At 35.5% G+C, this 13,167-nt stretch overlaps 1 protein-coding gene across 1 annotated transcript in view; it reads left to right on the top strand.

The window, feature by feature from the left end:
• ATRX (ATRX chromatin remodeler) overlaps positions 1-13,167 on the top strand; it is a 175,668-nt gene that overhangs the window by 122,741 nt on the left and 39,760 nt on the right. The window contains exons 16-23 of the mRNA XM_049767135.1: positions 2,942-3,083; positions 4,519-4,628; positions 6,485-6,631; positions 6,769-6,946; positions 9,199-9,336; positions 10,459-10,634; positions 11,504-11,621; positions 12,585-12,715. Of these exons, the coding sequence (XP_049623092.1) occupies positions 2,942-3,083; positions 4,519-4,628; positions 6,485-6,631; positions 6,769-6,946; positions 9,199-9,336; positions 10,459-10,634; positions 11,504-11,621; positions 12,585-12,715 (1,140 nt within the window). The remainder of the gene's footprint in view (positions 1-2,941; positions 3,084-4,518; positions 4,629-6,484; positions 6,632-6,768; positions 6,947-9,198; positions 9,337-10,458; positions 10,635-11,503; positions 11,622-12,584; positions 12,716-13,167) is intronic.

Raw genomic sequence — 13,167 nt, 5'->3', positions numbered from 1 at the left:
GCCACTCTTTGTGGTATGAGATGATATCTCATCATTATTTTGATTTCCATCTCCCTGATGATTAGTGATGTGGAACATTTTTCATGTCTCTTTTGCCTGTCTGTATTTCTTCTTTGAGGAAATTTCTGTTCATTTCTTCTCCCCATTTTTGGAGGGCATTAAATTCTTTCTTGGTAAGTTCTACCAGTGCCTGTGTATCTTAGATATTATCTCCTTATGAGATGATATTGGGTGAATAGTTTTCACTATTACATGCATAGTCTTTGTATCCTACTCACTGTTTCCTTTGAGGTGCACAAGGTGCTGTGTCTCACAAATTCTGATAACTTATGTTTTTAGTCTCCTTTTTTCCCCCAGTAAACTTTTGGTTTCCTTTCTACCCACTGGTTGTTCAGTAGTCAGTTGTTTAGCATCCAGGTGTTAAAATTATTTTTGTGTTTCTGTTCGTAATTGTATTTTCAGTAGATCATGTTCTGTGAAGATATTGATACAATTTTGATCCTTTTAATATTATCGAGGTATATTCTATGGCTCAGCGTGTATTCTGTCACAGAGAATGTCCTATGGATATTTGATTAGAATGTGTATTCACCTTTTTGGATATACAAATTGCTATCTATGTCTAGTTACCCCCCTTTATTTCATTTTATCTTTCAAAATCAGTATACCCTCCTTGAATTTCAGCCAGCTGATCTATCGACCTGTTTTGAATTCTCCAACTTCTACTTCTGTTATTAATGTCCTTCCATTTCTATTAGCAGTTCTTTTATGTATTTTGCTGGTCCCTCATTGGGTGCATATATGTTTAGGAGTGTGATTTCTTCAGGATTTACATATATCTTGATTATTAAAAAATGATCCACTATCTCTGATAGCCTGAGGTCTATGTTATTTGATATTTGTATGGCCACCCCAGCTTTTTGAACAGAGATGTTTGTCTTATAGCCTTTGACTTTGAGTCTATACAAATGTATTTCTTCCAGGGTGTAAAATGTTGAACTCAATTTTCTGATCAACTTTACCATTCTTTGTGTGTTAACTTGTGTATCTAGTATTTTGACTTTGAGAGGTATTAATGTTATGGAATTTGGTGCTGTCTGTAGAAGTGTGGTGTGTTTTTACAGTTTGACTAGCCTTAAATTAGACCCTTCAGGTCTTCTTTTAAAGTTGGTTTTGAGTCTGAAAATAGTGTGTAAGCTGTTTATCCATGAAGCTGTGCATCCTTTTTTCAAACCTGGAAATTTTTGGTGAGAATGAAAGTCTGGCTGGATGAAATATTCTTGTTGGACCATAAGGGACTCCGGAATTCGATCCGGGTCTGTCCTGTGTTGGCTGCATACAAGGCAATGCCTTACCGCTGTGCTATTGTTTTGGCCCTGATTTATTTGTTTGTTTGTTTGTTTGTTTTTGGATCACACCCAGTGGCGCTCAGAGGTTACTCCTGGCTCTGCGCTAAGAAGTCACTCCTGGCAGGCATGGGAGACCACATAGGATGTCGGGATTGGAACCACCATCTCTCCTGAATTAGATGCATGCAAGAGAAACACCCTACCACAGTGCTATATCTCCAACCCTTTATAATAGTTTTTTTTTGTTTGCTTGTTGTTGTTTGCTTTTTGGGCCAGACCCTGTCACTGTGCTCTCTCTCTCAGCCCTCATAATGGTGGGTTATTTTGTTTTGCTTTGTGCTTTTTTGGGGGGCACACCCTGTGATGCTCAGGGTTACTCCTGGCTATGCGATCAGAAACCGATCCTCACTCAGGGACCATATAGGACACTGGGTATCAAACCAAGGTCCTTCTTGCATTGGCTGTTTGCAAGGCAAATGCCCTAGCATGTGCTATTGCTCCAGCCTCTCATAACAGTTTTTTTTAAAAAGTTTGTACTAGTAGACATTCCCACTAGCAGGGTCTCCTGTAACTGTGGTATTTTTTGATGTGAGTTAGTATCTTACTGTTGTTTTGATTTGTATGGTTTTGGCGATTAGTGACATAGAATATTTTTTCATATGCCTTTGGCCATCAGATATGTATTCTTGAGGAAGTTTCTGTTCATCTCTTCTCCTCAGTTTTGATTCAGCTGTTTTATTCCTTGTAAATTCTACACCTGTGCTTTATATAGGTTCAATATTAACTCTTTATTAGATGTTTGGTGGGCAAATAATCTTTCCATACTGTAAGACATTTTTATATTCTGGTTATCATACTTTGAGGTGCAGAAACTTCATAATGTCTATACTGTTTTTCATAGAGACAGAAATGAGCTAATGTTTTGAAAGTGATTACAAGGCTTGTGGAATAATGTTTTTGAATTTGAAAAATAAATGTAAATTTGTGATCCTTTCCTGATTTTGTTACATCAACCAATATATTGGATAAGTGGTATGAAATAGATACATCTATATTTTAGACAATTTTCCTTGGTAAGACATTACTAGTATCATGACCATTGCTTGAAAAACTTTTTCATGGTGAGCTTTATTGTTGGGTTACTGATCCTACCCTAATCAATAATTGTACTCCACCCTAGGGTGTGATCTGGTGATAGTATATTGGATTATCCTTTACTTGGTATATTTCTCCCACCTCAGGATGGGACCTAATTCTTGTCACTAAAAGCAGGGGTCTGAGGAAGGCAGAAGCTCATTCTTTGGTCTTCTTCCACTGAGCTGTGCTTCATCCTAGGAGCAGAAAACTTGGTTGTTTTGAATTCTTTGCTTGCGCTCTGGATTTCCTGAACCCGTTCTTGTCCCTCTTCTCTGTGTGAATTATTTCCTGTGGATCTCTACAACTGGAACTGTTCTCCCCCCTCCTAATCGGACAGGGAAATGAGAACTGCCTTTCCTGTCTGGGAGGTTGGTGGGAATCAAACCTCAACCAATCTCCTAGAGAACGTGACACTTCACTTTAGTGTCTCTATCATACTCCACCTTTCTTTTTAGGTAATAGAAATTGAAGATGCTTCACCTACCCAGTGTCCAATAACAACCAAGTTGGTATTAGATGAAGATGAAGAAACTAAAGAACCATTAGTGCAGGTTCATAGAAATATGGTTATCAAATTAAAGCCTCATCAAGTAGATGGTAAGAAAGTTTTTGATGATTAAAATATTTTAGTTCATTTTACGTGTATTTGGTTTCTCCTGAGTGCCTCACTTTTTTGTTTTTGTTTTTTTGAGGGGGGCACACCCATTTGACACTCGGGATACACTTGGCTATGCACTCAGAAATTGCCCCTTGCTTGGAGGGACATATGGGACACAGGGGGATCGAACAGTGGTCCGTCCAAGGCTAGCACTTGCAAGGCAGACGCCTTACCTGTAACACCACCTCTCCTGCCCAAGTGCCTCACTATTTAGTAATGGAGGTTTTGTTAGTTAGCAGTATAGACATAATCATTATCATGCACGGGGGAATATGAACAGACAAGGAAGAACAAAGTTGGATGATATGAGTACCAACCAATATGAGTGATATAAAAGGAAAAGTCAGATATGACTTAACAAATATATATATATACACACATATAAAGTTAATTTTACCTTGTTTGTAGCGATTGACTAATTGTAGCAGACTAATGGTGCAGAAAGACTAATGATTAATGGTGCAGAAACGAGGCATTGTTGATTAAAAGTCTCTAGAAAATAATATTTTCAGTTTATGCTTGTAAATAATATTTCTACATTGGCATTAGAAAGATCCTAAATTATTATTCTATTGTGTTTTTCTAGAGTGAAACCAATAAATAATTTTTGAATATAAATGTGAATTGATAAGGAAATTATTTTTCCCTCAGAAAAAAATTTTTTTTTGTTTTTTTTTGGGGGGTCACACCCGGCAATGCTCAGGGGTTACTCCTGGCTCCATGCTCAGAAATCACTCCTGGCAGGCTCGGGGGACCATATGGGATGTCAGGATTCGAACCAATGACCTTCTGTATCAAAGTGAAACGCCTTACCTCCATGCTATCTCTCCGGCCCCCAGATAATTATTTTTTAAATATAAATTCTTTAGTTGAATCACCATGAAGTACACAGGTAGAAAGTTGTTCATGATTAAGTTGCAGTTATACAACATCTAACACCCTTCACCAGTGTCCCCGTTTGCTAAGGTGAATTTTTAATAATCTAATCCCTGGATATGAATCTCTTTTACTATCTAGTCTATAAATTATCTAATGGTGTCTTTTCTTAATTGAATACATTTAAAGTATATTTGATAGGAATCTGTTTTTTGTTTCCTATGAGTAGTTTTTAATTTTACATTATTTTTAATTCTGGACCATTTTAGAGAAGTGAAAAAATATGCTTTGATAGCTATGATGAGTGAAGGAAAGTAATATTTTTGTGTACATAATTATGTTCAGTCTTATTAAATTTGGATTTGGGGGAAATGTCCTTTACATTTAAGAGTCTTCTTTTTAAACAAGCTTGTTTTCTCAAGTTTTTCTTAATGTATTTGTGAGGAATGATTTTCAACTCGGCATTTAAATTTAAATTAATGAAATTTTAATTTTTAGGTGTTCAGTTTATGTGGGATTGCTGCTGTGAATCTGTAAAAAAAACAAAGAAATCTCCAGGCTCAGGGTGTATTCTTGCCCACTGTATGGGCCTTGGTAAGACTTTACAGGTAAGAATTACATAGAAGTATTTCATAATATGTTTCACATTCTGTTATCCCCAGAACAGATGTATGTGTAGGAAATAATGTGATCACTAAGAGTAACTCTAAAGTTCTTTACCCCAAGAAACTTAGATTGTAATGAGAATGAAATATTTTAATGTAAGCATTTGCTTCCAGATAATCAATATTAATGGAAGTAGACAGGAAAGTAGTTTTTAAGAGGTGCTGTTTGAGGAAATGGTCTAATGAAGTTAAAGTAGTGATATAATATGACTAGTAACAACTGCAAGAATTCTTTTTTATTTCTTTTTTTTTTGAGGCGGGGGCACACACCCTGCGGCACTCCGGGGTTACTCCTGGCTTTGTGCTCATAATCATTACGGGATGCCAGGAATCGAACTGGGTCTGTCACAGGTCGAACATATGCAATGCAAATGCTCTACTGCCGTGTTATCTCTCTCTGGCCCTATTTTTTGTTTCTTTAATTTTGTGATCACATCTGGTGGTCTTTAGGTTAGTCCTTTCTCTGTAGGCAGGAATTACTCTTGTCCATGCTCAAATAACCATATAGAATGCTGGAGATTAATCCTGAGTTGGCTGTGTGCAAACAAGCATCCTAACTGATGTACTGTCTCTCAAGCCTTAAGAAATAATCTATTTTTGGTTCTGGGGCCACACCTAGAAGTGCTCAGAGTTCACTCCTGTCTCTGCACTCAGGAGTAATTTCTGGTGGTACTTAGGAAACCATATGAGATGCCGAGGATAGAACTAAGATGGGCCAGGCGTAAGGCAAGTGTGTTTACCCCATTCTCTGATTTTACTGCTCTAAATAGCTGAATAGGATTTTATTGAGTTTTACACCACATTATAATTGTTATATATATATATATATTTTTTTTTTTGGTTTTTGGATCACACCCGGCAGTGCTCATGGGCTACTCCTGGCTCTATGCTCAGAAATTGCCCCCCAGCAAGCTCGGGGGACCATATGGGATGCCGGGATTCGAACCACCATCCATTTGCATTCCAGGCAAACGCCTTACCGCTGTGTTATCTCTCTAGCCCCAGATTTAAAGATAGAATCAAACCATTTTCAAACTGAAAAGGCACCAGAGACAACAAAGGTTAAGGCACTTGCCTTGCATGCAATGAATACCAGTTCAGTTCCTGGAATCTGCACAATCTCCTAAATCCCACTAAGTCTCCTGGGCATAGTGCTGGGAATAACCTGGGTATGCCCAAACATCCCCCTGTATCTTCTCATTTACCCCACTTCTACATTTCTCCCCCCTTTGAAAACAAATACCTGAAAAGAGATTTTCAACTTAATTTTCTTTTAAATAATGCTGTTTTCTGAAAAGTTATAGCTGTATGTTATAGAGATCAGCATCTTTCAAGCTAATTTGAAATATCTTTATGTTCAGCCTGTTCTTATTTATCAAAAATATTATATAATTTAGAGTTTTAGAGTTGACTAGAGTTAATCTGATCTCTCTCTCTCATCTCTCTCGTTTTGTTTTTTGGGCCACACCTGACTGCGCTCAGGGGTTACTTCTGGCTCTGCGCTCAGAAATCACTCCTGGCAGGCTTGGGGAATCATATGGGATGCAGGGCATTGAACCTGGGTTGGCCACATGCAAGGCAAAAACCCTGCCTGCTGTGCTATTGCTCTAGCCCCTGAACTTTCTCTTTTGAATTTTTTCCTTTGGACTTTAACTGATTTAGAAATTTGACTGTTAGTTTTTTGCTTTATTTAAAGTAAAAAAAGAACAAAAAAACATATAAATTGTAAAATAGCAGAATTTATAAACTATTTTTCAAATATTTAAATGAAGGTGGCAACTTTATTTGTTTCTTTGTAGGTGGTAAGTTTTCTTCATACTGTTCTTTTATGTAAGAAATTGGATTTCAGCACTGCTTTAGTGGTTTGTCCTCTTAATACTGCATTGAATTGGATGAATGAATTTGAGAAGTGGCAGGAGGGATTAAAAGACGATGAAAAACTTGAGGTACCACATTTCACCTTATTTTTGAAATAATTCAATTCCATAGCAAAAGAAAAGTATTTAATTATCAGTGATGTATATTTTAGTATTTAGTATCATGAATTTCTAGTAACACTTAATATCTTTATTTTCCTATAAAGGTTTCTGAATTAGCAACTGTGAAACGGCCCCAGGATAGAAGCTACATGCTACAGAGATGGCAAGAAGATGGTGGTGTTATGATCATAGGCTATGAAATGTACAGGAATCTTGCTCAAGGAAGAAATGTGAAGAGTAGGAAACTTAAAGAAATATTTAACAAAGCTTTGGTTGATCCTGGTAAGATATATATAGGTGTTGAAAGTGAAGTTGAATTAAAATGCTTATGTTTTATTTAATAAATACTAACTCAGCAGCTACCAAATAGTTTGAATTTTGCTTCTTAGTGTAATGTTTTCAACTCTAAATCAACTACCAACCATAATATATTTTATTCTCATTATCTTAGGGTCACGTTAGATTTTTAAAACTAACTTGTTACTTGTCATTCTAAGGGTGAGAATTTTTGCTCTCATCATCCATTTAATTAATTTTTCAGACTCCTTTCACATATAAATCAGCTTGATTTGGAACCTGTAACCCTGTAGAAACAAATGTACTAATTGGAGAACAGTTTTTATGAATGGTTTCTTTTGTTAGTAACTGTAACTTCCAGTTATAACACCACTATTTAGAACATCTCCTTTATTTTGCTTTTTATATATATTAAGTTTATTCTTCAAAGTTATTTTTTAGGTTTTCATAGTTGTCTATGACCTTATTATTTTAATTTTTTTAAACATCATAAAACAATATAGTGCCGTAAGTCACTTTTTTTTTCTGGTTTTTGGGTCACACCTGGCAGCGTTCAGGGGTTACTCCTGGCTCTGCACTCAGAAATCGCTCCTGGCAGGCTCGGGGATCATATGGGATGCTGATTTTTGAACCACCGACCTTTTGGATGCAAGGCAAATGCCTTACCTCCATGCTATCTCTCAGGCCCTGCCATAAGTCATTCTAAGCATTTATGAGTATGGTTTTATATCTAGATACATAATATTAAAAATACATAATATTAAATTATGTGATATACATTATTTATATCTATTTATATCTATTTATATATATTTATATCTATATATTTTATATATTATTATATATAATATATATTGATATATATAAATTATGCGTGATAATATATAATATTAAATTATGGTGAAGCAGGGAGGAGCCTGCCTGTCACAGTTGACCACCACTTTAGGGCTTGCAGCTGATAATCATTGTGGGCATTGAGAACAACCCTCGCCCAGAAGCCCTTGCAAAAACTGTGTAAGCAGAGCTAAATGGCAAAGCAGGGAGGATATGGTTGCATGCCATCTTTAGCTCTGGGAGTTTCTCTGTAATGATGCCCGTGACTATTGATTCTTCCTGAGGATTTTCTTCCTGGGTCTCTGGGACTCCAATGATTTTGAACAAATGAAAATAGAAATGTTCGATAAATTCAACAGAAACAACGTGGAGTCCCAGAGACCGAGGAAGAAAATCCTCAGGAAGAATCAGTAGTCAAGGGCATCATTACAGAGAAACTCCCAGAGCTAAAGATGGCATGCAACCAAATCCTGTATGCCTGAAGAATGCCAGCTAAAAGAGGCCCGAAGAAAAGTACCCCAAGCAAGACACATCCTAGTTATAATGACAAATCCCACGCATAGGAATAGAATACTGAAAACAACAAGATCAAAAAGGGAAGTTGCATTCAACAGAACATCTTTAAGATTTACAGCAGACCTGTCACAAGAAATCCTCAAAGCCAGAAAGCAGTGAGGGAATATCGTGACAATACTCAGCAAAATGAATAAATAAAAATTATATGATTATATCAATAGATGCAGAGAAAGTTACATTTAATTTATATGCTATATTGTGTGACCATCCAGATATTTCATTAAATTTCAGTAGTTCTAGAAATTGAACCAGGGACAGTTTCATGCAAGGCTTTACCTCTTTACGATCCTTTTGGCCCCAAATATGACCAACTTTTTGACTTTTTGTTTTATTTTCTTTCGTTTTTTGGGGGGGGCACACTTGGTGTTGCTCAGAGGTTAATCCTGATTCTGCACTCAGAAATCGCCTCTGTTAGGCTCAAAGGACCATATGGAATGCTGAGAATTGAACCCAGGTTCGTTCCGGCTCAGCTGCATCCAAGGCAAACGCACTACCTCTGTGCTATAGCTCTAGCCCCTCAACTTTTTGTTTTGCTTTGTTTTGGGCCCATATTTGGCGGGGTTACGGGGTTACTCTTGGATCTCTACTTGGGAATCATTCCTGGCAGGCTTGGTGGACCACATGAAATGCTAGGGATCAAAACCAGATCAGTTGTATGCAAGGCAAGCAAGCGCCCTTCCATCGTATAATTGTTATGACCCCAAAATATGACTACTCTTAGTAAGATTTTGTGTCATTTGATCACAAGTGCAGCACTATAAAATAACTTTACATAATTTATTTTCATGTTCGTTATAAACATGTTGTTTTTCTATATATTTTCATAGGTCCTGACTTTGTTGTTTGTGATGAAGGCCATATTTTAAAAAATGAAGCATCTGCTGTTTCAAAGGCTATGAATTCTATCCGATCAAGGAGAAGGATTATTTTAACAGGAACACCACTTCAAAATAACCTGATTGAATGTGAGTTACTTATCAGTAATTTTTCTGTAGAGTAACACTATATCAAATATATTATTGCTACTTCGCTTTTTTACTTTTCTTTAACAGTAGTCTCTGATTATGTTATTAAATCTGTGGTAGTCTATTATGAATAAAATATTGTCCAAGTCATATTCATAATGGTAAATTATAAATAAAAAGTGTCATTATGAATGTTGGAAATTTAATAAAAGTGTTATTGTGAGTGTTGGAAATTAAGTGCTGTATTTGATATATACAGATTATTTTTATGATTCAAGAAACATTGCAATGAAATAAAACCACTTTGGGTTACAGCTACTAATTGGAGATAGCATGAATATTTTAAAAAAGCTGAGATGGGAGTAAAGCTATTTAGTCCATGTCACAATATAGTTTGCTGAGATGAGACTGAGGAGAATTAGTGAGAACACAGATGTAAATTATGAATTTCTTTCATTTTTATATTTATTTGGTGTTGACATCAAATAGGGTACATAAGTTACTCGGCATATAAGGGTTAGAAGTTTTTCATTGTAATCCACTTAATTTTGTTTTCTGTTATTCGCATGCCCTTTGTCTCTAGCTATAATAACTGGAAGGTTTTTGTTTTATTTATAATAGTGTATTATTTCATTAAAACCTATATCTTTATTTCAGATTTCTCCTTTTCTGTTACCCTAGTCATAGAAATGCAATTTCACATTATGGCCCTATATTGTATAAACTATATGTTAACTTTGTTATGGAAGTTTGGTTTGAAATCAATTAAAATATTATATACAAGCTCACAACTGGATTTTATTATTTTTATTAAGCAACTATTATTTATATGTTTAATTATAAAATAATGCTTTATTATAGAGAAAAATGAGTCAAAACTATTTTCAGTTTTAAAACATCCATATTTGCTATTTGAAGATGGTTTTATTTTAATTTCTAATTGGGTTTAGGTTGTCTAGGACTAGATCAGGCTTACAACCAATGCTTGTTCTCTGTTCTGCTTGGCAATTTATCCTTTGTAGCTTAATTCTGTGATTCTATAGCTTGTGTTTTTGAGACAAAAATTTTACTAGAGAACTTTTGAGTACTTTTGGCCATTATTAATGATTTTATATCTTATAGATCACTGTATGGTTAACTTCATCAAGGAAAATTTGCTTGGATCTATTAAGGAGTTCAGGAATAGGTTTATAAATCCAATCCAAAATGGTCAATGTGCTGATTCTACCATGGTAGATGTCAGAGTGATGAAGAAGCGCGCTCACATTCTCTATGAGATGTTAGCTGGATGTGTTCAGGTACAAATGCATTCCATTGTAATAAAATTCTATTTTATTGAATTTAAGTTATAAAATATTTTTTGAATTCAGAAATTAAGTGCTTTCTTTCCCTCCATTCCTCCCTCCTTCCCTTCCTCCCATCCTCCCTCCCTCCCCACCATATTATTTCCTTTGCAATATAGAGGAATCTTAAATTACTTACTTGGTAATAAGGCTACCTTTTTTTTTTCACTCCTGGCTGTGCACAAAGGTAGCTCCTGGCTCTGCAATCAGGAATTACTCCTGGAGGGCTCGGGACTGACTACATGGGATGCTGGGCATCTAACCTGTGTTGGTTGTGTGCAAGGCAAATACTCCAGTGTACTAGCCTCAGTAATATGACTGCTTTAATTTCAATACTGTTTGATATATTGTAGTATCTTTTCACTAGTGGAATATATTTTGTATGCATATGAAATACAAGTTGTTAAGGAGCTGAAATAATGGTGGGAGAGATAATGCAATGAGTAGTGTATTTGCCTATCATTTGACCAACGTTGGCTCAATATCTGGCATTCTATATGATCCTCCAAGCCCAAGTAAAGGTCATAGCTGAGTGCAGAGCTAGGAGGAAGGCCTGAACACAGCTAGATGTGACTCAGTAACAAATCATAAGAAAAAAGAAGCAATGGATGTGTGGTTTTATTTTTGGGGGAGGGGATCAAACCCTGGTCAGCTTCATGGAAAGCTTACGCACCCACTGTACTATCTCTGGCATGGGAAATCTATTTAGGGAAATGTTTTCCTTATTTGTATATAGCTATTTATTGCATATTTTAATTAGCAACTGATTCTTAGAATAGTTTTTTCATACTTAGGTGAATTATTTTTATTCTTGTTAATTACAGAGAAAAGATTATACAGCATTAACAAAGTTCTTGCCTCCAAAACATGAGTATGTATTAGCTGTAAGAATGACTTCGATTCAGTGCAAGCTTTATCAGTACTACTTAGATCATCTAACAGGTAACCTATACACCTACTTTGTGCGTGTGTGTGTATGTATGTGACAAATTTTCTCCTTCCTTTTCCTTTTTATTGTTATATTCATTGTCATGACTGTGTGTGTCCTTGGGTATTCCACTGTTAATATTTTTTTTTATTTTATTACTCAACAGGATTCCCAGACTCTTGTTGTGGTACATACATGTGCTTGAGTATAGTGTGCTAGTAATCACATTGTGTTTCTGAGGATCCTGAACCACACAGCAGTGTCAAAAGAGGATTTTAATATAACAAGATTTTAGTCATATAGCTCTTTGTCATTATTCATTAATAGCTTAAAACACTAAGGCACTGTGTAAGTTTGAATGATGGCCAACTTGAGGTATTAGGTTCTATTTCCTGAATATATTACTGTCATAAGAGAAAAGAGTTTTTTGGGATCAGTGCTAAGAATCATATCCATATCTGCCCTACCCTTTCCCAAATTTATTTTTCTGAGCCCACTTTTTAGAAAATATTAATTAGAGTAACCTGTAAACCTGTAAATTTAGAGTAACCTGTAAATCTAATTGGTCTTGTGTCCCTTCGTGGGGGGGCAGTATCTTTCATTTTGGCAAACACTGGCTTAAGCTAACACAAATTACTATGTGTTTCTTGGAGTCAGAGGCCCAAGGCTTAGTTTGATTGAGCTTAAGTCAGCAGAGCTGGTTCCTTCTAAATGTTCTATGTTAGAAAAACCTGTTTAGCTTCTGATGATTGCCTGTGCAATCATATTGTGCCTTATTTACTTTGACTTACAGTGTTTAGGGACTACCCTTCCATTAGGGGGTCAGGCACCTAGTAGTGCTTGGTTGTCCATGCAGTGCCAAGTATCAAACCTGAGCCTCCTGAATGTAAACCATGTAGCACTAGTTTTTGTGATTTGTCTCCTTAGCCTCTGGGATAAGAATTCTTAACGTTAAATATTTTATTCTTTTTGATCAGGTGTAGCTAGTAGCAATGAAGGAGGAAGAGGAAAGGCAGGTGCAAAACTTTTCCAAGATTTCCAGATGTTAAGTAGAATTTGGACTCATCCTTGGTGTTTGCAGTTGGACTACATTAGTAAAGAAAATAAGGTAAATCAAAAATTAATCAAATAGCATCACTTAGCAGCAAAGAACGTCTGAAAAAAGGCAGATTATGAAGACATATTGTATATAATTATATTTTGCTTTGTGGTTAAACCCATTTTGTTTCTTGTTCTTTTCTATATATTTAGATGCATTTTGATAGGAATGTTTTATGTTAATCTTATATATTTATAGCAATTTTACAAATTTAGAAATTAACATTGGCTTAATTCTTATTAAACACCATACTTTAATTGGGTTTATATAAATTTTTTATCTATGATATACTTTTCCTTATCCATTGAATTCAAGACTGTACAGTGATGTTCTTAATAGTAATAGTTATCATATCTCCTTTGTCTTTTGTAATCTTTGATAGTTTCTCTGTTTTAAGTTAACTTGTCTGTAAATGAAATAGAATTATTCTAATTTCCAGTATAAGTTGAAATAATACAAAT

The sequence above is a fragment of the Suncus etruscus genome, chromosome X (assembly GCF_024139225.1).
Source record: "Suncus etruscus isolate mSunEtr1 chromosome X, mSunEtr1.pri.cur, whole genome shotgun sequence".
Classification (NCBI taxonomy): Eukaryota; Metazoa; Chordata; class Mammalia; order Eulipotyphla; family Soricidae; genus Suncus; species Suncus etruscus.
The sequence above is the reverse complement of the archived record's forward strand: the minus strand, read 5'-3'. Positions and strand labels throughout refer to the sequence as shown.